Below are 25233 nucleotides of genomic sequence, written 5' to 3'. Positions count from 1 at the left end.
GCCTAGAGCTGACCACTAGACAGAAGGCATATAGACATGAACAAGCTCACATTTTAGTAGCAGATCTTAAAAATGACAATACACAACGACACAGAGCTGCACACTTCCACAGCTACACTATAAGTCAACACAGATTCCTATTTTCGTTATATTTGAGTTGCTCTAAGGGGGGTGGGGGGAGGGGGGGGGGTCTCACAATAAGCCTAAAACCGCACACAGCTCCATTTACCTGTCCTGTTTCCGTGGCAGAGTGTTTCGGCTGAATTTAGGGCTAGCGGAGGGGGAGGAGAGGGGGCTGAGGGAGATGGGGAGGAAAACGCACAACAGACACAGAGAAAGACAGTTTAAGAAAATTAAGCCCAAAAAGACAATCCCTTTAACACACAAGTCAACTGTAAGATACTTGGACAGAGAAATTAACGAGAAAGCTGTGTGAAGGAGCTGATGTCATAGCCTGAAAAGCTTTGTCTACAGATGTTATTCATTTTCCACCGGCATACCTGACACGGAGCACATAACTTCCTCTTCAATGACCACAATTACGTTACTGTATATACACCCAAGCACTTTGTCTCTCTGCTGGAGTGCAGACAGAGGGCAAAGGATAGGAAATGGGACATTTCACCACTATGATTGTGAAGTGCTGACAATACACACTGTTCTTTTACTTAAAGAATTATATGAAGGCATGTATCAAAAATACTGACTTCACAAAGGTGATACTGCTTTGTTTTAATTGATACAATCATAGGGGTGCTAATGTAATTGTGTTTATTGTTGTGGATGCCCTTTGCAATGGTGTCACATTATACTGAGCGCTGTTTCTAATACTTGGATTACATAGTTTAGGTATGTGAGAATGTCAGAGCTGGTGCACTCTAATGATCAAAAATGAAGATATTTATTTTTTTATATATGATATTTATTTGGAATGAACATGAAGTACTCAATGTTCGAGATGAGAGTCATTTATTTTCTTACACACCCAGAAAATAAAATATACACCGTTGTTCAACTGAAAACACAAAAGGGTTAGGCTCCTACATTCATAAACAGTAACAATGTTCAAGGATAAATTAGTATACCCGTATGCTTTTGTAAATGCACCCCAAAAACATATAACTTTTCACTCTTGTGCTCTCACCTTTCCGACATGCCCGTCTTGACGCTGCCAGTGCGTCCCAAGGCGGACAGGGTGTCCTCCCTGTGGGTCCCATGGCCTCCTCCTCCCCCGGCACTGCCTAGGCTCATGTCAATGGACTCGGAGCTAGTGTGCATGCTGCTGACAGAGGGGTAGCCCACGCTGCCTGTTCCGCCGTGTCCACCCAGTGTGCTCTCCCTGCTCTGGGCAGAGGAGCTGCTGAATGTTGTGCCCCACGTTAAACTGTTGGAGGGGCCAGTAGAGGAGTAGATTGAGCCTGGACTGGAGGCCTGTGGCAAGAAAAAGGTTGTGTAAATTACGGCCCCCCCCAAAAAGGCCCTAATCCGCTATTCTTTGTCAAATGGTAAAAAATAGCATGTATTGCAGTATGTTCACCATGTTTACGTAGTGATGATGCAATTTGCCGATGGCAGTTACATCAGGTGTTTCCACAAGCAGTGGTTCTCATGTTGTTGGAAGGTTTTTCTACAATCTCCTACTAATCCTAATCCTTCACAAATGAGATACATGTCTTTTCTATCATTTACTGTAAATTTTATTTATTTTCAAGTTAGAAAAAACCTTACAGGGTTTACTATTTTAAATGTAGGGATTAAAAACATTAAACACAGACTGAATGAACAAACCGAAGTCTACCCACCCAAAACTGGGTGGACTGCTGGCCCATGTCGTCACTTCATGATGCACACAACGTCTGATAACGCCTTATTAATCATGTTGGAATATCATAAAAGATGCATGCACAAACTTGTCTGTTATATCTTCGGGCAGTGAAATCAACACAATGCATCGTTGTTCGGATCGTCTCTGACCTCACTTTTGTCTTTGGATTTGCTATAACCTTCTGAAATCCTCATTACACATGCACTAAATCCACTCAAAAATAATAATGCCAAACTTAGTCTTCTGGTTACATTGTTTTGACTTTTTTCTGTTAGATTAGCAGATGAGTGACAATAGCCCATCTCGTCAATAGTCCATCTCTTTAAGTGCTGATCTTAAATGCCCTTCTGGAAAAGTGACGCAACAGTATGCTTCAAACAGTTGTTTGTTGTTTTTATGTCCCACCGATTAATAAACAAGATTTGTTAAAACCATTGCTTTTCAGAAAAAAATCTTTCATTTGAAGCTTTTAGAGTTAGTGATTCACAATGGATTATTTTATTTTTGGTTGAGATGGCTTCAGTGAGTCTGATGGGAACACAACACATCTAACAAGTACTGTATACTGAATTATAAAATGTCAACGACAAGCCAGCACTAGGAGTGATACAAAGCTTCCGCATCTAATCAGAAATTGCAACTTCCTTTGAAATCACATGCGAATGCTAAGAAATGCTCTTACTGTGCTGAAAGACCAAATAAAGAATAAAAGAAACATCAAAATATCACTATCGCCAGACAGCATTTAACTATTGCCCTTAAATGCGCCGTAGATGCTTAGTACTTGCTAAGAGCTCTTGCAGTGATTCCACGGAATCTTCATTGAGCTTGAATACACTGAGAAATTACGTCTCATTAAACTTGTTCTTTTTTCTTTTTAGCAGCTTCTTATTGCATGACAGAATACAAGTGTAAAGGCTAACGTTAGTGAATACCTGACTCACTCAATAATTACAATAGTGTACTTGAAGTTGTCAAACAGGTACATCAACTGTCACCATTGGAATCGCTGGTAAACATAGGCCTATCTAAAGTTCAAATGTATACTAACGATGGCAGCTGAAGGAAGGAAAGCTAAAAATTGGGGTGTAACAATTTGTTTCAGCAACGATTCGATTCATATCACGATTCCTGTTGGCCGATTTTATTCAATGGCCATATTGGTTAATTTAGAACGTTAAGATCCAAAACGATTCAGTAGCTTGAAATCGAGTCAGTAACATTTTAGCCAAAAATTCATTAAGTGTGACTGTGAAATAAATAATTGCATAATGGACAGTGCAGGTGAAATTTCTTAGATTCCTGTTGTTTCTTGTAAGGGAATCAAATAAAAATTCATTATGGTAATGAAATATAAAGATTTTCCTGGTATGCTTGTATTTATTTGCAATAAAACAAAGGAGAAAACAGCAATATGTTATTTATATTATTACAGCTATGACTTCACTTGTTGGGCCAGTTTCTTTTCCTCAAAATAAGATGTTTAATTCGTGTTAGAATTATGAGGGGTTCTTTGAAAAAATGCCTCTGCTGTTAGGAGTTCAGAGCTGTTCTAAACAGTCCGTTCTAAACAGCCAAATATTAAATACGGCCAAATACGGCGAGAAACGAAGCACTGTGATAGATTTTCCAAGGAAAATCTTTTAGGAATAGTGTTAATAATACATCCATTTTCAACACCGCTTATCTTGGTTAGGGTCGTGGGGCCCTGGAGCCTATCCCAGGTGACTTGGGGCGAAAGGCGGACTACACCCTGAACTGGTCGCCAGTCAGTCGCAGGGCACATATAGACACGGACAACCATTCGCACTCACATTCACACCGTCACTGAGTGGGAACTGCACCCACGCTGCCTGCACCAAAGTCAGACGAGTGTACCACTACACCATCAGTGACCGTGTTAATAATACATAGAGAGCTAAATAAATGAACAAAACTGGGGGAAAGAATGGACAGAATCTGACATACTCCCACACATTGCCAGCGGCCAGAAGTTTACATTGTCGCATGTTCTACTCTTTTGTGCCACAAACGCGTCTATACCGTATTAGCAGCTTGTGAGCTAAGCTAAGCTAGTGAGCTTCAAGATTTAAAAGTGCAAGGGAAACGCCGCGGGTCACACACGCATCTTTATTGATGATTTCTCGCTGGCCGCCTTCTCATGTGGCATCTGCCAGACAGACCGACGTCTTTAACTTAATTAAAAGTGCTTAAAAAGCAACACACACTCACATACTGTGACGTTTCATCCAACCACAAGGGGGACTACGGAAAGGAGTGACTAGGGGTACGTTCGGAAATTCACTCCAAGCGCTCTCTCTACACTCCTGAACGTTCGGAAACTCAGAGCATTGCTGTAGTGTGTCGTTTGGTTATTCGGCGCGCCATGCTCAGGCATGATGAGACGTTTACAGGGATAACTGACACATTTAATATGGCGGCTGCATTGACGTATCCCTGCCAATGGCCAACACGCGTGTTCGTAAATTCATAGAAAATGGAGCACGCTCTGTCTCTCTGAACACTGCACTCTGGCAGATTGAATTTCTGAACTTACCCTAGCTGTGGGCCATAGAATAGGACAACAGGAACAAAAGAGACGAAGAAAAAAGTAGTGTTGCGTCTAACTGCTGTGTGCTAACTGAAAATTATAGCAAAGTAAAAGGCATTACAAATGTGTTTCTTTACTTGTTTCTGTACAACACATACACACTGCCATATGAAGTCTGCTTAAATCCAATGCATTATTTCCTGGTATCGATACGATCGATTAATTACCTTTTTAAAACAATTTAAATCTATATGCTTTCGTCCGGAAGGCTAACTTCCTGAGCACAGATCGATCCAGTTACATGGTAGGAATATAAATCGATACTTTGATATAATGAATGAATCGTTAGACTACTAAAAATAGCATCAATTCATGAGTGTCAAATAAATGCGACTGTAAAAAAAATCCTTATTTGAAGATGTAACTAATAAAAACATAATTAATGTGTATTAATTTAATTTATGTACCGTATGGTGAAGTCAGTATGGTGGTTGTTGTGTGTGTGTGTTAGTCAGCAGCTCTGTTAGCGTTCTCTATTATTTGTACTATCGTCTTATTATCATTTTATATTCTTTTTGTGTCATCCTAAACCGTTTGGACAGTACTATTACAGCTTTTAGCCATAATATTTTTTAGTGGATAATATCGGGCGGCATTGGACTTTTTGTACAACCACAACGTGCTACTCCACGTCAAACATGGAGATGGCATCCTATATGGAAAACCATGATTACTATTGTATTTATGTTGTTTGATTAAGAATGACTGTCGACACCGTCTGACTTATTTGTCTGCGATTCTTCACTTACACCACGAGGAGAACCGGCAAGGAATGCGTCCCAGAGGAGATATGGAGAGCGATGAGAGCCATTGCTAAGTGAAATTATTATTATCTATTAATATTGTTTTATATTTTATCTTTATAAAGCTGTCACCTTTTAAGAGTCAATTTCAAGTGTCTCGATCCGAGGGGCAGCTCACCTGTTCGCTCCCCAGCGTCCCCGTGCCAGACCCAGGGACTCTGCCGCCATACATAGGGCTGATGGTCTCGCTGTCCACACCTCCCAGCCCTCCATCAGAGGACTCGACCATTGAGGTCACATGATTCATGGTAGCATGGGGGTTAGAGATAACAGTGGAGTTCTTCATGTTGTCTGCCGTGGTGACTGGAGCCTGTTTGTTGGTCTTCCCACCAAACAACCTGCGGAGAATCAAGAGCAGATGTGTGGAAAGAGTGATGTCTCATTTTAAATAAATATTGTTTATAGAATACATCATTAATTATTCAATATCACTCAGCTGAACTGGATTTTAAGCATTTCTTGTCCACACACTAGTCAGACAATTAAACAAAGTAGTCCGTACTCAGATCTGAATCACGGCCAACACGCAGAGTCATAACTCTCTCCTCTCTGTGTTAATCCTGGGTTAGAGTTAAATGCAGGCTACAAGGAGTGGCGCTGTGATGGCCAAGAACAGAAGCATGCAGTCTCTTTGTAGAGTTATCGCTCCCTGACAATAATGAGGGCACAGTGTTGAGGTAGGTCTCCCATTACCCAGCACCACGCCCTCCCCGGACGCAAGGCCAAGGCTTCTGAGGTTTGGAAGCAGATTACTTGAGCTCAAGTTGAGCCTCTGATTTACAATTACCTCATTTGACCTTAATGGGAGTATTTAAGGGTGTAAAAAACATGCCCACACGTGTGATTATTACTCAATGTTCCAACGGCAAGAGCACAAGTAGGACCGACTTAGTGTGTAGGCAGGATGACTAATTTGTACCGTATATGTGCTAACCTGCGTAGTGTTGGTGATGAAACCTGCTGTCTTCCTGTGAGAGGAACAGTTGCTGATCCTCCGCTCCTGAAGTTGTCAATATCTGAGACGCCCTTCTCCCGATCCGTCTGATTGGCCAGAAGACCTCCAGAACCATTGGCCTTGGCGATGCTGATTGCATTTTTTCCATGTGATGTGACTGAAAGCACAGTCGCTTCAATGCTGCTGGTGGATGAGCGGTTTCCATTGCGGGCAGCCGCTCCTGAGCGACCGGGCCTCGGGAGGCTGCGGTACTGAAGGTTGGAGCGGGCACTTGCAGGGAGGAAGCCATCATCGTGGTGGCCTAGCAGCACCCCACCATCTTGCCCACCTGCCTTCAATCCTACAAGTGAGCGTACCCCAGATTTTGGAACTTTCCCCAGCGTGGCTGAGCCACTGGTAATGGTGGCCCCACTGGCGGTTACCATGGTTACTATGCCATGGCCCTGTTTCTTGAAGCCAAACGTGCTTGTTGGTGTGCGGGAAGCATGTGTCTGGGGCTCTGAAAGGGTGTGTGTGAGGGAGCTGGGTGTCGATGTGTGGCTGGTACAGAGGGATTGTTTCTTTGCTTCATCTGCAGCATCAGAGGCCAAGCAGTTAAGGCCGTTAGAATGTGGAGAGAGACGACCCTTTTCTGAAACCTTGACGTCATCTGTTTTACCTTTAAGACATGCGGTAAAAAAATTACAAATAAAAACATGGGCGGTAAGAAGTCACAGCAAATCCACTGCAGCCAGTTCCTGTGACAATTTAGTAAGACGGTGTACAAAACGTAATACACTGTAAAATCATGTATGTATGGATGGATAGCTCAATGTAACAAAAGACAAGAGATTTGTTAAATTAAATTATTGTTAGAACACGTTAGCCACTGACACCAAAACCAAGTACAGAAGTTCAATACAGATATGAAAAGGCTTACATTCCAAAAGAATGTTTTAGGCCACCATGTATTCTAGGGAGACCTTGAACTAACAGCATCTCAAACTATATATGACTAAACTGTCGAGTGAAAATAATCACTTGGTATCATCCTTTTTAGGTAGTCATAAAATGAATTCTGCAGATAAACAGGCAAAACTGTCAACTACATCATTAAAGTAACGTCAAGTCTATTCATGTTTGCCAAGTTTGTCTATTTATTGAACAGTGACCCTTTACCAATACAAAGTAGCGTTGCTCTCCACTCACTTTAACAAATATAATTTTCTCCAGAAGGTTCAGTGACTTCAGTAAGCAACATGAAAAAAAACGAATGAAATCTTACGTAATCTGAAAAAAATCAAATATATTACCTGAAGAGTGGGTTTTGACGGTGACAGAGCTTGTGGGGCATGTGCTGCTGGTGCTTTTGGTCCGGGGGGGTGTTACCCCCACCTGAGTATTCACGCCTCTCCTCCAGGACCCAGTGTGGGACACAGAGGGGGTCTTTCTCCCCGATCCGCCCTTGTCTGACTCATCAGAGATGTCAGAGGGATTTCGACGGCTCCACTTGGAGCCCGGCTCCATTTTGGCCCCGCTGTCCGAACCGCCGTCTGGCTTCTTCACCTCGTCTCCTGACCAGGCCTGGTGCACGGCTGTGGACACCGAGTGCTTCTCGGCATCTGTCACAGGCTGCGAACACACACATATACAGTATGCCTGATTTAACACACTGCTGAAGAAAGTGTCTTTGATGAGAAGTTCCAAGTACTGTATGTGCACGTGTCAATCTCCAAAAAGCATCTACACCTCCATTATTGGAAGAATTTCTCACCCTGTTTATTGAACCCTTTAAGACACAGCTCTCAAACTCAAGGCCCAGGGGCCAGATCCGGCCCGCCACATCATTTTATGTGGCTCGGGAAAGCAAATCATTTGCGTCAACGCCCATGATTATTGCTAAAATCTTTACCAAATTTGAAATCGTCATATGTAATAAATAATGTTGACAAAATTGCAAGCATTTTTTTGTTACGAAACCCCTATTTACAGTAACTTGAACAACTGTTGATCAAACTATCTTTGACTTCTTTCAAAAGTAGTGAGCCATCAATTTTTTTGTGTACTGTATATATAACACTATGATGAGGTGATGAAACATTTATGTAGTTTCACAGTCATAACAGCTCTGTGAGTAAAACAATACCAACATGTCCCCTGAAAAAATAAACTTTGACTCCTCTGCTTTAAGAGCTTGGGGGAAAATATTTTTAATAAAAGTGACATCAAGATATTAACAGAAATTGGATTTTGACATGTAGTTTCAAATTTCAAGTCAAGTCTTCATGACAAGGGTAAATAGTATCCAGGTGTAAATCAGCAAATACTGACTGAAAAATAAACTTGGAAGGGTCTTTTAAAAATAACTCAATTGTGTTTTGTGTTTTTACCAGCACATAATTGTTTAAAACAGTGATTTTCAAAGTGTGGTAAAAGTACTACCAGTTGCTCACAGGCTCCCTGTAGTGGTACACAAAGTTATCACTGAATTAAATACAAACAAAATTTACAACAGTTAAAACATGACATTCTATCAAATATATCAGAATTACGCTTACATCTATATGTAGTCTGTTTAAAACTTTTTTAATCGAGTACCGTACAATTGTTGATTTTCAAGTAGAGTACATATTTTTAGGTACAGTTTAGTTGTATTTTAAGCACATACATTTGTATCTAATCGTTAAAAACGGTGTGGTTTTAAAAAATGTATTCTAGAATAACTTTTAATTAACATTTTATGTGAGTCATTATTTTAGTATATTTTGTATTTATTTAAGATCAGTATTAATGTTCAAACCATGCTTAATGTTACAGTGGATTACAATAAGGAAAATACTTTTTAAGAATAAAATCTCTTATATTTGATGAAAGCGTAGGCGTACTACGTTACTGTATTGTAATGGTTGTGATTTTGATGGTACTTGGGGAGCCACATATTTTTTTGAGTAAAGGGTGTAAAAGGTTTGAGAACCACTGGTTTAAAAATACCATCTGAGAAATAAAAGCTCAAACTTGATTCTGTCAATTAGCATCACATGTCAGGCCTCAAGGCAATTTGGTTTTCAAAGTGAGTCCTTTAAAGCACAGCGGACACCAGTGGCAAAGGTCCCTGAAGCTGTTTACACTCAACTTTACAACTTCACTTGTTTGCATGGTTTTCAAACCCTATGAAAAGTTGGTGAGTCAGTACCAAACTAGAAATGTCATCCAACTTGACTGAAGTTGGCCCCTTCTCCGTAATTTTAAAGTCAGACACTGAATTACAGCTGTTTGAGGAATGACAGCTGCTTTCAAGCTGCTCCTGCAGTTGCCAAGGCAACCCTTCAAAAAGCAGTAGGCTGCTCCATTAAAAGACTATTAAAAACACACCATCCATGGCATGCAGCCAATGTGACGTATTTCCAGATGATGCAGCCTATATTAACCTGCCCCGAATAGTTTTGTGCTACTCTTTGCTTTCTCTTCAAGGTCTTGACCTATGCAACAATAAATGCACTTTGCGTGCTCCGTTACCTGTGTTACCTGTGTGCTGAGGCCCTTGCGCTGTGCTGCAGGTGTGTTGGCGTAGGAAGAGATGCAGGAGCTAGTGTTGATGTCATCTGTGTCGATGTTGTCGCTGATTCCACTGCTCACCGAGCTGCTGTCATCCCAACTGGACAAACAACATACAGGAAAAGGAAATACTTACAATAACCGCATTGTTAACAAGTCCCAATATCAAGGTTGGAAGACATCCCTCCTCTCAGATATTGATGGCAGATGTAATGAGTCAGCATCGCGCACCTGACCAGTTTTTAAGAGCATCGAGAGCAAACTGGAAAAGAAACAGTGTATTCATAAATTCATAATCTAACATGCTCAGCCATACAACAATTGCAAATCAGGAGGGGAAAAAGAATCTCGTCTCTTTGACTGCCCGGAGTTTCTTTCTTTCTTCTTTGTTTGCAATCGAAATGACCTCCGCTTGGGTGCGCGCACACACACACAATCATGCACACAGGCTGAATAGGGTTGTCTATCACATGAACAAAGGCTCACTGGAGGGGTGACATCATGTTGTGTGTGTGTGTGTGTGTGGGGGGGGGGGGGGGGTATGACAAGCTCAAACAGACCCATCTAAACGGAGCAAATATGCAAGTAAGTTGATGCAGAATAAATTTATACATTTGTAAGTGTGTGCGTGTGTGTGTGTTTGCTATAGCTGGGATTCGGTGGGGAACAGGAAGTCAGGGTGGTTGGCGAACATGACTTTGAAAGAACCAGAGGGAGGCTGATGATGATGGCCACTGAATAGTTCACTGCTCCAGAGAATGCATGCACACACACAGCTTGATTATGCAATACAAGCCTCCATAGCAATCAATATACAACCCCAATTCCGATGAAGTTGGAACGTTGTGTTAAACATAAATAAAAACAGAATACAATGATTTGCAAATCATGTTCAACCTATGTTTAATTGAATACACTACAAAGATAAGATATTTAATGTTCAAACTGATAAACATGATTGTTTTTTGCAAATAATCATTCACTTAGAATTTTATGGCTGCAACACGTTCCATAAAAACTGGGACAGGTGGAAAAAAAGACTGAGAAAGTTGAGGAATGCTCATCAAACAGATGTTTGGAACATCCCACAGGTGAACAGGCTAATTGGGAACAGGTGGGTGCCATGATTGGGTATAAAAGGAGCTTCCCTGAATTGCTCAGTCATTCACAAGCAAAGATGGGGCGAGGTTCATCTCTTTGTGAACAAGTGCGTGAGAAAATAGTCGAACAGTTTAAGGACAATGTTCCTCAACGTACAATTACAAGGAATTTAGGGATTTCATCATCTACGGTACATAATATCATCAAAAGGTTCAGAGAATCTGGAGAAATCACTGCATGTAAGCGGCAACGCCGAAAACCAACATTGAATGCCGTGACCTTCGATCCCTCAGGCGGCACTACATCAAGAACCGACATCAATGTGTAAAGGATATACTGACAGGCTAACCAAAATTAGAATGAGAAGTCACTTGAGTAATAAACCTTCAAATAACGAATAGTCACACACAAACACTGCAGTAACACAGACAGGTACTATAACAATATTCACAGACATACATTCTTCCTTATCTGTGAAAAAAAGAGTTACTGGATATTAATAAACTTCAATCGCAACCTTCTTCTACTCTTTTGATTTTAATGTGTGTATCTCCATGCATGCACCACACTACCTCTAAGAAACCATGTACAGCAGTAACAGCTGCGAGTATTTATTTGTATTTGTTTTTTTGTTGTTATTATTTTAATATATTATTATTTTACTTGTTAGTAAATTATTTTCTGGTTGTTCTTTGAAGGCATATTTTAAGTTGAGTTGTCACAGTTGAATAAATACTATGTTTATAAAATAAATAGTCCTGTTTATTAATCGTGATTTCAATAACAATTAAAATAATCGTGAATATTGTTTTTTTTACCATAAATCGCCCAGCCCTAACACAACCTAGGGCTGCACAATATTTAGTTTGAGCATCGCGATGTATGTGTGCACAATTGTCACATCGCAGGGTGTGCTGCGATGTTGGTGTTCTTGAATATACAGTGACTCAACTGTAATATTAACAGTGACCAGCAGGGAGACCTGTTTGGGCATGCTAATAGAAAGAATGCACACCTGCTGCATTGCCTATTTTGCTCTTCAGAATGAGATGAGACAGGCGAGCAGCAGCTACATGAGTGTGCGTGGTGCGTTCAGGGACACTGTGTAAATTGGCGTGAATATGTTCTTTTGTAATACAGTACATAATTGTAAAAATTGATTACTAGGAAAATTATGGTATCAGAATGCTTTAGTTAAAACAGTATGATTACACTGATAATATGGAATTTATTTTGTACAGATAACAGATAAATTATTTTGTTAATATAGTCAGCCAGAGCTGTGAGGAATGCAAGGTTATCAATGTCCTTTCACCATCGTTCCCATCATATTGGGGTGCGTTTTTGTTTGCATATTCGAGCAACAAGTCTTTCCTCATGTTTTTGAGAATGTAGGGTGAAAGTTGGCTAATCTGTGGACTGAATGGTTGGCGACAATGGGAAAACGAAACTCCAGGAAATTAAGTCAGCAACATATTGAAAAATATAAAAATGTAAAATTTAAAAAAGTACTATGAACTACTTGATTTTTGGACCAGTGAACTTAGTTCAACATTTTTAATTATGAACTAAGAAATGAACTGGCGGCACGGTGGGCGACTGGTTAGAGCGTCAGCCTCACAGTTCTGAGGACCCGGGTTCAATCCCCGGCCCCGCCTGTGTGGAGTTTGCATGTTCTCCCCGTGCCTGCGTGGGTTTTCTCCGGGCACTCCGGTTTCCTCCCACATCCCAAAAACATGCATTGATTGGAGACTCTAAATTGCCAGTAGGCATGACTGTGAGTGCGAATGGTTGTTTGTTTCTATGTGCCCTGCGATTGGCTGGCAACCAGTTCAGGGTGTACCCCGCCTCCTGCCCGATGACAGCTGGGATAGGCTCCAGCACGCCCGCGACCCTAGTGAGGAGAAGCGGCTCAGAAAATGGATGGATGGATGGATGAAATGAACTAGTTCATTTTGGAACGATGAACTGAACTTTGAACTAGTTCGTGTAGAAAATTTACTTTCCCAACACTGTTCCTGTATTATATCACATCGCAACATATATCACAGGTTTAAAAAAAAAAAATTGCAACGTCATTTTTTTCCAGTTACGTGCAGCCCTAATACATACACACTGTAGTTGTTTAACATACTGTATTTTAAGCCAAATCATGAGCTAGCATGAGGCCATGAATAACTTGGCAGAATCGAAGTAAAGAAAAACAAACAGGTGGTTTCGCAAACAGAAAACAGTAAATCAAAGAGTGCCAGAGAAGAAATTCAACAACCTTTGGAGTTGAAAGCTTCCATGTAGGCTAAAAGGTGCTTAGAGATTTAGAGCGACCGCAGCGGCCACAGGGGAAAGTCCCACACAGTAGAATGAAAGAAAGACATACATAAAACCATAAAGATCTAAACACTTCCTGAACAATACTGAATCAAAGTCATCGCGAGAAAGACATTTCCTCTACAAATGACTACTACTCTTCAAATTAAGTTTAGACACGCACACACACACACACACACACACACACACACATATGCGCACACACACACACACCGACCTGCTAAGGGTGCCTTGGTTGCCGTGGGAACCAGAACGCTGCAGGAAAGCGTCAAGCTGGACAGAATGCTTCATGACTCCATGCTGCCGAGAGCCAAAAGTCTCACACTCTCACCCTGAGCTCCCTCAGTGTTTCTTGTCCTCTCTCTCGGTCCCTCTCTCTCTCTCTCTCTCTCTCTCACCTTGGCTGTGTTCCTAGATGGGGCTCCTTTGTCACTTGCTGCAGTGATGCTTCATCCCTCGGGTACTGTTTGTCTCTCTCTGGACTATCAGGGAGAGACTAAGTGGTGGGGGGGGCAGAGAGGGGAAGGACCTGCCCTGCTGCTAGTAACATGAGCCTCCCCAAGGACTGTTAACCGGTTCACTGCTGAGGTCGTGCTACTAATAGAGAACACCGACACACGCACACAAACACGGCCCAAGCCCTGAATAAGCCACTTCAGCCAAATTCAAATCAGACGGCAACACAAGTCAAAGCCACATGATCACAGAGTGAAACTGAAGGACAATCTTCATCCCACTGTTGCCTCACTGCATTTTCCTGCTACGGTTTATGTGTGTGTGTGCGTTCAACTGTGCAATTTCCCAGACAGATCCACCCTGACATCTCTAATTAGAGATCGGACTAAACGGCGTGGCCCGTCCCACAGCCTCCTGCTGGCAAAGCTACCCACCAGTTGACAACCAACCAAGCTCTTTACGGCCAATCACAGGAGACTGGGGCATTAACCGCGGGCTGCTACTGAGAGGAAGAACCACTGGGAAGAAGAGGACATGCTCTTATTGCTGTTCCATTTCATGTATTAAATGTGCAAGTTTCCCCAAATATCAAAAATGTTATTACAATTCTGTGTGAATGCTCAAAGATACAGTACCATATTACACAAATGCTAATGTACAATTTTCTTTCCATTCTTTTTCTAGCACTTAATGGCAGCGCTATCAGTTCAGGATTTAAACTAAAAAAACAAACTGTCAAACATTTATTATCCACCCCAAAATACTAATACCTCCAAAGTAATTTTTCTGTAACGATGAACACCCAATCAGACTAATGTTATCCTTGCTCTTAGAAGCATATTGTCATGATTGCTGTGATGTACTAACAAGCACCAACTAATTTTTCCTCCACTTTTCGGCTGAGTGACTGCATCTCACAGCTTTCATAAACACTGAGGGAAGATTGAATTATTTTAATTGTTAAAGCATGATTCCAGTTTTCTAATAGAATGGCAGAAGTTCTCGAAAGTCAAAAAGGGTAAAAGAAGCTTGCTTGACGAAAATTTACAACCGAGATCAAGACTTTAATCAGAACCACCCAATGATGTCTCTTTTTAGAGAGCGTTCTGCTTTCCACCATGGGTCAGAGTTCAGGGCACAAACCTTAAAGTGACGTCCAGAGTGGGGGAGGCAAAGTGTCAGCCAATAGGAGTGACATCGTTTGTTCTGAGAAAAAGACTGTTTGTTTAACTTCTTTGGTATGTTTGTGTCCCTACAGGCTGTGGCCGATTGGTCAGCACTGACGGATTGTAACCCCCCTCCTGAAAACCTCCTTGTCCGAATCTGGCACATGTCGACAGGAACTCGGCAGGCCCAAATATTCACGCAACCACAACAGAGCTGCAGACCAGAAGTAAGGGGATTTCCTGTGTTGGAGAGGCATCTGCTGGTCCAAACCCTACAGCTGGTCCGTATCACCCAAAGTCACTATCTCTGTATCCCCTGACAGACAAACAGACAGACAGGTATACAAGTAGGCAGGCAGACGGAGACAAAGGGGACTTAAAGCCTCTGGGCTGGGGAACGAGAGCGCCATCCCGGACAAGTTGACAGCTGGGCTGGATACATTCTAAACAAATGGCAGCAGCATTGATAAGCCAGTATCCAAACTTCTGCCAAAGCATATTAGTGCCAGCTGAGACATGGGATGAGGGATTTTTTTAACCATCCATTTTTCTTTCCTCATTATGGTCATGGGTAATTGGAGTGTATTCCAGCTGACTTTGGGCGAGAGGCGGGGTACACTTTGGGCTGGTCGCTAGCCAATCGCAGAGAGGGATTTCCATTTCTAATTCAAATAATTACAACAACTCACAATGTATAATGACTATGTACACTGGCAGCCAGTAAATATGACCACCTGCTCAATCTACTGAGATGTAACATAAGAGTTGTATGAAAAACCAACGTAATAATGCTCAGTTATTATTGCGTTTTTTTTGTTTAAAATATCTTTTCTATCAGCTGTTCCTGATATTTTGACTCTATCATAAAATGATGGACCGAAAATATTACAAATAGGGCTGCAACTAACGATTATTTTAATCATCGATCAATAGGTTGACAATTTTTTTTGATTCATCGATGAATCAGATAAAATCAACTTTTTTCATTTCCATTTATTTTTTGAAAAACAGGCCAATATTTCAAATTGGCAGTGCAAAAAACGTACACAAAATGGTTGCTGTATAAACATCCCATAGCTCTTAAAGTAACACATTATTAATTTAAAAAAAACAACAACAAATAAATGTTGAGGCCAAATGGCTTTAGAATAGGCCATCGATCAACCGCACAAAAACATATAAATGTATGCTGTACAATATCTGCTTAAAAATATTGTTTTTGTCATTCTCTGTCACTACACTTTTGTCTACTCAGTCTTGACTGCCACTTCAAGATTTTCTTGCATGCCAGTAACCTCACCACCGTCTCTCTGTGACTCTAGTGGAACAATAATCACATTCTCATTCTTCAACTTTTATGCATTCCATTCAGATCTTACAAATAAGACATTAAATTGATGAAAGCCACATACAAAGAAGTAAAAAACACAGTTTCAAAACGTACATCTTATCTCATCATCCGAACATTCAAGAAAGTTTTTCTTTTTCAAATTTTATAAACTACAAGAACATTATTTACAAGCTATATATATAAATGCGGCATGGTTCAAGACTGGTTAGAGCGTCTGCCTCAGTTCTGAGGACCGGGGTTCAATTCCCGGCCCCGCCTGTGTGAAGTTTGCATGTTCTCCCCGTGGCTGTGTGGGTTTTCTCCGGGCACTCCAGTTTCCTCCCACATCCCGAAAACATGCATGATAGGTTAATTGAAGACTCTAAATTGCCCTGTAGGTGCGAATGTTTGTTTGTTTATATATGCCCTGCGATTGGCTGGCAACCAGTTCAGGGTGTACCCCGCCTCCTGCCCGATGATAGCTGGGATAGGCTTCAGCAGTCCTGCGACCCTTGTGAGGATAAGCGGCTCAGAGAATGGATGGATGGATATATATACATATATCAAAATGATAATTATTCATAAATAAACAGTGACATCATACTTTAACTATGAAAAACTTACACATACCTTCTTAATATACTGACAAAGTGAAAACACAGATGAGTGCTGCAACCCTGCCTTTCCACGGATGTCCACTGGGTGGCACATACGACTAAGAACATTTTCATTTTCTTTACCGGTTATCCTCACTAGGGTTGCCGGCTGCTGGAGCCTATCCCAGCTATCTTCGGCGGGGTAGACCCTGAACCGGTCGCTCGCCAATCGCAGGGCACATATAAACAAACAACCATTTGTACTCACATCCACACCTACAGGCAATTTAGAGTCTTCAATCAACCTACCACGCATGTTTTTGGGATGTGGGAGGAAACCGGAGTGCCCGGAGAAAACACACACAAAAAAAGTCCTCTAAGGTAATTATTACGTAATGTATTGTCAAAATAACTTTGAACATTGCCACTTTTAACACTGAAAATTATACTGAGAGCAAGTTCCTTTGGCTGAGCTAGCTTAAGTATGTATTTTTTGATTAAAAATGAGCACTTACTTTGGCTTGGATGTTAGGTAGCCAAACGAATCGATAATGAAATTCGTTACCAACACTTTTAATTATCAATTTTTATTGATTAATCATTGCAACCCTAATTACTAACAACTCTTAGCACAATACTGTAGAGTTCCATCCATCTGTCCATTTTCTAAACCCGCTTATCCTCAGTAGGGTCGCGGGTCTGCTGGGCCCTATCTCAGCTGACTTCGGGCGGGAGGCGTGGTACACCCTGAACTTGTCGCCAGCAATCGTAATGCTGTTCTACAGTGCAAACTATAACCAGAATATAAAATGTTAAATACATTTTTTTATGTTAGTTTCAATCTAAACTAGAAGTTACAATCATTGTAAAGCAGGACCTTTTGATACAGCTCTTGTATTGGATCTCTTTACATTGTGGAAGTGTACGTATTGTTGTGGAAGGTCCCTGTACACTGGACCTCTGCTGTTCGCGGTAAAACTGCCATGAATTTTTTTTCCCTCGAAAAACTGCAAATAGGTGTGTGATCAGGTAAAAAAAAAAAAAAAACACGGGTAAGTGGGTGATCGGGAAAAGATATGAATAAGAGGGGGTTTTCGTGAATAATGGGGATAGGTTCCAAGCCAAAATCTGCGACTAGGTGAATCGGTGAACGACAAACCGCAAATATGCGGGGGTCTACTGTATTATCACTTCTCTTCGTGTGAGAATGTATACTCACTGACCAAAACATCACTACACAGCCACAATCTAATGAGACCTGGCTCAATAATCAGGTCTTTATCTGTTTTAATAATAATACAATAATTGTTTTGTCACAGGTAGACTTGATTGGTGTAGCCAATGAAGTGGAGAGTGAGGGATTATCAAACAAAATATAAAAGCAAAAGCCATGTCACTCAATCCTGGAAAATAAATATTTTAGAAAAGAGAACACAGTAAATACAACTTATTGCAGGTCCAGAAGCTATATTATTATTTGTAAACTTGAACGTCATTTACGGGGAGGGACCATAAAAAACATAAACCAATGCAGGCAGTGCGGTGGACGACTGATTAGAGCGTCAGCCTCACAGTTCTGAGGACTGGGGTTCAATCCCCGGCCCCGCCTGTGTGGAGTTTGCATGTTCTCCCCATGCCTGCGTGGGTTTTCTCCGGGCACTCCGCTTTCCTCCCACATCCCAAAAACATGCATTAATTGGAGACTCTAAATTCCCCGTAGGTGTGACTGTAAGTGTGAATGGTTGTTTGTTTGTATGTGCCCTGCGATTGGCTGGCAACCAGTTCAGGATGTACCCCGCCTCCTGCCCGATGATAGCTGGGATAGGCTCCAAGCATGCCCGCGACCCTAGTGAGGAGAATCGGCTCAGAAAATGGATGGATGGAAACCAATGCTGTATGCAAATTAGCTTCATGTATTCGGATTAAAATCACGCTTTCTGAATATGAACGAAGCACAACAACTGACAGCAGTTGCGAAACAGTCTTGTTTCATTTTGTATTGGTCACACTTGTGGAAATAGACACTTCATCCCCTACTTTGCAATTTGTGACTACAGGAGGAGTAGATTCAAGAGGTAAGCAAAGGGGAGGCTGAGATGGGACCCGGCACATTCTGGGCCATAGACCAGAAGGCGTGTGGAATGAAAATGGCACAGCTGTCCCTGCACTGACGAGAAATGACATGACTGGACTTCACACTCAGGAATGTCTGGTGCTATTGTCTCCCTCGCTTTGAGAAAACATTTGCGATCTGCATTCATGAGATCGATCAGAGCCCTAAGACCCTCCGGTCACTTCCCTTTCACACAGACTTCCTTCTGTGTCTTTTGCTTTTGCTTTGTTTGATGTGTCAACACACTCTCATTCAAACGACTCACCCGTATCCACACTATAAACACAATCTCTTCACACGTGACACGCATAACTGAATACACACTCACAATACTGAATCCACTGCTGCAACAAAAAAGGGACATTTAAAAAGTCAACTGGTACTAATATGGAATTCATTACATGCATACACACATTACACAGTGCACACAAAACAGTCAACTGTCACCTCAGTGCTACAATGAAGTATAGTCCAGTGCTGCACATCTGTGATCCATAGTTTTGGGACTCCTGAGGGTTGAATAATAAATAATAAGCAGTTGTACTGGTGTGTAGCTACAAGATAAAAACAAACTTACTTCTTTCATGCTTATCTACTTTCCATGGGTCACAAATGAAACCTTACTCTACTCTACTCTTAAAGTTTCTATAGTTTTAGCAAATAATATCGAATACATAACATTGTGTTATCAGCACACAGCATACGTTTCAATAGATTAGTATAGACTAAGGTAAAGATTTGTTTTAAGTAAAAAAAAAATGAAGCATGCAACAAGCAACAACAGGAATTTTCCCCACATTTAAGTGGCATGGAGGGAAATACTGATGATATGATATGAACGTTGATCCATTAGACTGCGTAAATGTATTTCAATCCAATCTATTAACCTCCTTTGCTCTCCTTCTCATTCCGCATCTACCTGGTGACCTGGTTAAGATTCTGGCTGGTCCAGAGACTTGGAAGCCAACCTTTGAACTGTGTGCTTGCCTTCAAACACTCCACTGTTTGTGTGTGTGTCCTGTGTTGGAACAGATGTTCCTATTAAAACTCAGAAGGAGGAAATATGTTCTTCAATACAGCCAAGAGCAGCAAGCAGGACATCATTCAGTAAGTCCATGTTCTGAAACACGTTTAAATAGGGTCTGTCTCATCTGATAATGTAAAGTTAAAGAAAGTAAGGATGTAGATAATGCAAACCCTTTTGGTCCCACCAACTTTGTTCTTGCAACTACTATACTGTATATGGCAAAATTCTAAGCACTGAAATGATAGCCTTGTGCTCAGTCTAGGTATTGTGGTTTGAGTGGGTGTTTGGGAGAACTGTTAACGTTTGACCTGGCAGCCTCTACTGCAATCCATACCTCGAAGAAGACTGTAGGCCATACCACCTCAGACACACGCGCGCACACAAACACACACACACACGCACACACACACATACACAGAATGTCTTATGACTGGAAGCCACTTATTTAGGATTCTAAAGCAGAGAGAAAAGCTCAATGAGAATGGTGGCTGTTCATATCTCAGCGCAAATATTAACAGTCAAACTCAATGACGTAGAGTTAACCAATACCTGTATATAATTTTAAAAAAGGCCTCATTCAGCAATGACTTGAAAAGCTACTACGTTTCACACTGTGCGTCATCATCAATGTGAACACAAAGTATAGAGCAAACACTGCAACAAACCAGCCAGATCCTTTTCACTCAGGAATATTACATTTGATTCATCCTGGTCTGATAGCTGGATAGGCGTTTGCATTGAGACCTCACACAAATGGACATCTACTGACCCAGATATATACAATGAGACAACATATTACAAGTACCAAAGTCACCTCAGGGTAGTTCTAAATCAACGACTAAATAATCTGAGGTTTTAAAGTTTAGTGAGAGGACAGAGTGGTGCCAATGACGCTGGTAACCCAACACAGACCATCCCTGCAACCATTATTAACCAAACAATTGTGTTATTCCAAAGCAGGGAAACAACTCAGCCCAGCACACACATGGCAGGCTGGGACACCCAGACACCGCCGAGTAAGCAAGGCCTACCGAAACAACAGCTGGGGTCAGTCTTGGCAGGTTGTTGCGATTACCAAGCCGGGTCCAGTATAAATGCAAATGAGGTCTGGAGGGCCAGACCTGTTCTACAGGGAACAGGTTTGCTTGCTCATTAACACAAGACTGGAGGGAAGAAGGTAGGAAGACAGACTCAACCTAAGGTCAAAAAATTCTCTGGTGCACAACATGCGGTGAAGGTGATTTAAGAGAGGACAGACAGGCAGACGGGGCGATAGGTCAAGAGTCTGATGTTGTTGGTGAAAGGAGGGGGGGCCTCTCTCTTCCTGTACCTGAGACCTACAGGGGACCTACTCAAGTCCAGACATGAGAGCCAACAACCTGAGAGAAGGGGAGTGTAATGTGTGTGTGTGTATGTGTATGTGTGTGAATCAGACCTGACCTGAGGTGAGGACAATTTGTCCAAACCATTTTAAGGAAACTCGGGCTGCAAATAATGAATATTTTTATAACTGATTAATTGGTCGATTATTTTTCGATTAATTGATGAATTTGATTTAAAAAAATATATCCATTCCCTTTTTTTTTTTTTTTTTATTTTTTTTTTAAATGTGACATTATTTCGAATTGGCAGTGCAGAAAAGTGCGCAAACAGGTTGCTGCATGACCATAAGAGAGCTCTTAAAGTAATAAATTACAATTTTAAAAATAAATAAATAAATAAATAAAATAAATGTTGAGGTCAAATAGCTTTATAATAGGCCATGAACCAACCACACAAAAACATACAAAGGTATACTAAACAATATCTGCTAAGAAATATTGTTTTGTCATCCTCTTTCACTACACTGTCTGCCTCCTCAGTCTCACCTGCCACATCAAGATTTTCATGCGTGCCAGTAACCTCACCACCATCTCTCTGTGAATCTTGCAACAGAACAATCACATTCTCACTCTTGGCCTCTTATGCATTCCATTTAAAACTTGCATATAAGACATTCAATTGATGAAAAACAGATACTAACAAGTAAAAACACTTGATTTCAAAATGGACCCCTTATCTCAACATGCTCCTCATTTTCTGAATTCAAGTCTGTGTGTGAAGTTCAGATAATTCTCCATTTACCAAACGTTCAAGTCATTGACTTTATACACTACAAGACGATTATGTGGAAAAAATATATAAATAAATAAAAATTGTACGGTAATCATAAATAAATAAACAGCGACACCATACTTTGACTGTTTATTTATATACTGCACTGTATTGCATTACAATGCATTTTCACTGATGTCCACTGGCTGGCAAACGCGACTTTGAAAAAAAATCCTCTATGTTAATGGCGTGATATATTTTCAAAACGACTTTTAATATTGTTACTTCTAACACTTAAAATTATACTGAGGGCAAGTTTGTTTGGATAGCATTAACATAAATATGTATTTTTAATCGAAAATTAGCTTCTGGAATATGGGCAGTCTGCCATTGCAGTCACTGCGCACATTGAAAGCATCAGGACTCGATTGTATTTGGTTAATCGTAATACAACCATTAACCAGCAGTGCTGACATCACCCAAATTCAGCATACTCATTGGTTTAGAGACACAAATAGGTAATGCCCATGAGCGAAGTCTCTGGGTCCATTGCTCTACACACTGCTGCTCAGTGTGTGCATCGCATCAATGGGTCGGGTGATTGATTGACAAAATGAGGCACTAGATTGCATGTTTGCATCATGTTTGTATGTGATGTGGTAGGTATGTGCACAATTTTTTTTTAAGTTTAATTGATTTATAAGACACCAGCATTATCTGACAGATCTTTTTTTTTATTAATTAATTTATTTCTTAAAGACGATTCCGGTCTTTAAAAGTCCAGACTCTTTAAAACCGGTGAAAATGTACCAATTTATGGTCCCCCGTCTTAATGCAAAGACAACGGTGGTCCAGATTTTAGGTGTGACCTTTTTGGTTGAATCCGAGTTTCAAACTTTCAAAACGTTCTTCATTTTGATGCTATTTTATTTCTGGTATAATGGAAAGCTTTTGTCTGTATGTGTGCAGAGCTCACAAAAGTGCAATGATACTCATGTTTCCGGGAAATTCAGTAGTTTAAATATCATATCGCATAAGATTTGGTTTCCTCTTAAATGCTTTCTGACAACATGTTGATACAAATGCGGGATGTATAGGAGTAAATCAATTTAACGATGACTATAATGTGGTGACTGTGCTACCATTTTAAAACCACAAACCCGTTACTCGAAGAGCATGCAGCAGTTAAAACCACTGCCAAGGCCAAACATAACATATATAATAATACCATATAGCATTAGTTTGGTCTACCCCAGGGTAGAGGCCAAATTAGCAGAGTAACTAGAAGACAACTTGGGTATTTGTAAACTACAATGCTGTAACCGAATGTTGACAATGCGATTCAGTCCTGAAGGTGGCAGTTATTTTGCATTGTAAAGTGGTAAACATCTGTCCGAGAGACAAATTATGTTGAAGAAACCATGTCTGCTATGTTCCAAGTTTAACGGTTTCCTCCCACCCCCATTTGTGGAAAGCCTTTTTTGACAAGATTGTAAAAATCAGTCATAGCTATGTTTGCAGGCAAAAAAAAAAAAAAAAAAAAAAAAAAAAGTCAACATTTTGCCTTGCTTAGATGTCATGGACTGCCAACAATAATCTGATTACTTAATCTGAAGAAATGGCGGATGTTTGCGAGATTATTTTGGAGTACCGGTAACTCTTGTACACAGGCAAACTAAAGTTGTTTTGCAGGTGTTGCAGATAAAAACGCCACTAAAGTGAGGAAAAGATTAGACTGAGCAGAAGAGCAATTGGCACACAACCTGTGCTTCTGACAATGACCCATCATTCATAGATCAAGTAAAGAATTCTTAACAGCCATCCTACTTACAATAAAATGATTCTCCATCATGTGGGCAGACATAATAATGCCAACACCCCTCACACTAATGTTAGCACTTACATTGAAAATGGGCTTTGAACTTTGAGGCAGCCAATGTGGGACATTTAAGTTAGCCTAAACAACCGTTAGGTGTATGATATACCACTGAGACAAGTAACTTGAGAGCTCAAGCAATCTCAGTTTGAGTAATTAAATTTAAACCGTTAATTAGTTTTTACTTCCTTGCGTAATTCATTCTCTGCCGTGACATGGATGATACTAGAGGTTACACAAGTTTAAAAACAAATTATATTCACTTACTGGCCACAACAACAGGTACACCTGAATAATGTAATGTAATGTGGTCCAATACTGGAGCTGTATCAAATAATAATAAAGCTCAGTTTTGATGTTTTGACACTGCCAGAAACACCTGTGTATCTGTTCTGTATTAATGCCACACCAAATGGAAAAACAAAGCTGACGTGGCAATTTTACAGCTTGTGAGGTACTAGAGGCAGCCTCTATGTAAAGATAAAGTTTAGGTCCCATGTTTTGGCTATTTAGACTGCTATAGAGTGAATCTTTAAAAGTGTCAATTTCATTTTAAAAAACACCTTGGTTTTGTGTGGCCAGTGTCCAGAAAAAGGCCCCTCTTACAGCTACTTCTGTTTGACCCACTTTTGAATCTGCTTTGTCCAAATTTGGCGAAGACCGCCCCCATTCTTCTGATTGGTTGCCTCCATGTAGAAGACCCACTTGTGAGAGCACACGTGTTTGTTATGTTGACCGTGCTGGCTCGGGAGCGGAGAGGTAGGCGGAGAGCTTCGCTAGTGATGTAGAAAAGCTTAAGACATTCAAATGAGCTGATTTCAGGCCTCTCAGTAGAAAAAGGTCTGGAACTCAGGAATGCATAGACGATTTTAATTCATATTTCACGTTTACTGAGGCACCATAGGGACAGTATTACATCCCAAATACTAGAAAAAGTTGGTTTGGCAAAATACGGCACCTTTAACACCCAAGATTGAAGTACCCTAAGAAAGTATTTTATATGTCACACCTAAAGCTTGCATCATCATGCATGTAGTTTTCTGATTACGGGATGCAGTGCAGCTTTTTGAAAGTTACAGAAATATCTTGCTTTGCTTCATTCTGTGTAAAAGGCAAATCAATGCGAGATATCTACTGTTATGGGGCTTATGGGCCAATTTTGAGAAATCTGTGTGAAACGTTTAGTGAGGTCTTTCTAATACTTTGCTAACTTTATTCAGTTTTGTAACAGGCTATTGAGACTTCAAAACTATACATTATTATTAGGCTTTACACGATCAGGATTTTTGGGGACGAACACAGTTTAAAAGAACGATAACCAATCACCGATGCGATCACAAGATGGAGGAATGTGTCTATTTAAATGACCTGTTCATTTACTGTATATACTTGTGTACTTAATTGCTCAACAAATTATA

At 40.7% G+C, this 25233-nt stretch overlaps 1 protein-coding gene across 12 annotated transcripts in view; it reads right to left on the bottom strand.

Moving 5' to 3' along the window:
- The window catches only part of nav2a (neuron navigator 2a), a 205329-nt gene that overhangs the window by 27579 nt on the left and 152517 nt on the right, over nt 1-25233 (bottom strand). For 5 of the 12 annotated variants that reach the window (XM_061764531.1, XM_061764472.1, XM_061764493.1 and 2 more), the window contains 6 exons: nt 9690-9828; nt 7487-7805; nt 6174-6852; nt 5358-5577; nt 1145-1431; nt 230-295 (listed from right to left, as the gene is read on the bottom strand). In XM_061764531.1, coding sequence (XP_061620515.1) covers nt 230-295; nt 1145-1431; nt 5358-5577; nt 6174-6852; nt 7487-7805; nt 9690-9828 — 1710 coding nt within the window. The remainder of the gene's footprint in view (nt 1-229; nt 296-1144; nt 1432-5357; nt 5578-6173; nt 6853-7486; nt 7806-9689; nt 9829-25233) is intronic. The other 7 variants (XM_061764483.1, XM_061764549.1, XM_061764557.1 and 4 more) reach the window with 3 other exon arrangements.

Source organism: Phyllopteryx taeniolatus, chromosome 2, assembly GCF_024500385.1.
Source record: "Phyllopteryx taeniolatus isolate TA_2022b chromosome 2, UOR_Ptae_1.2, whole genome shotgun sequence".
NCBI lineage: Eukaryota > Metazoa > Chordata > Actinopteri > Syngnathiformes > Syngnathidae > Phyllopteryx > Phyllopteryx taeniolatus.
This window is presented reverse-complemented; position numbering and strand designations above follow the sequence as displayed.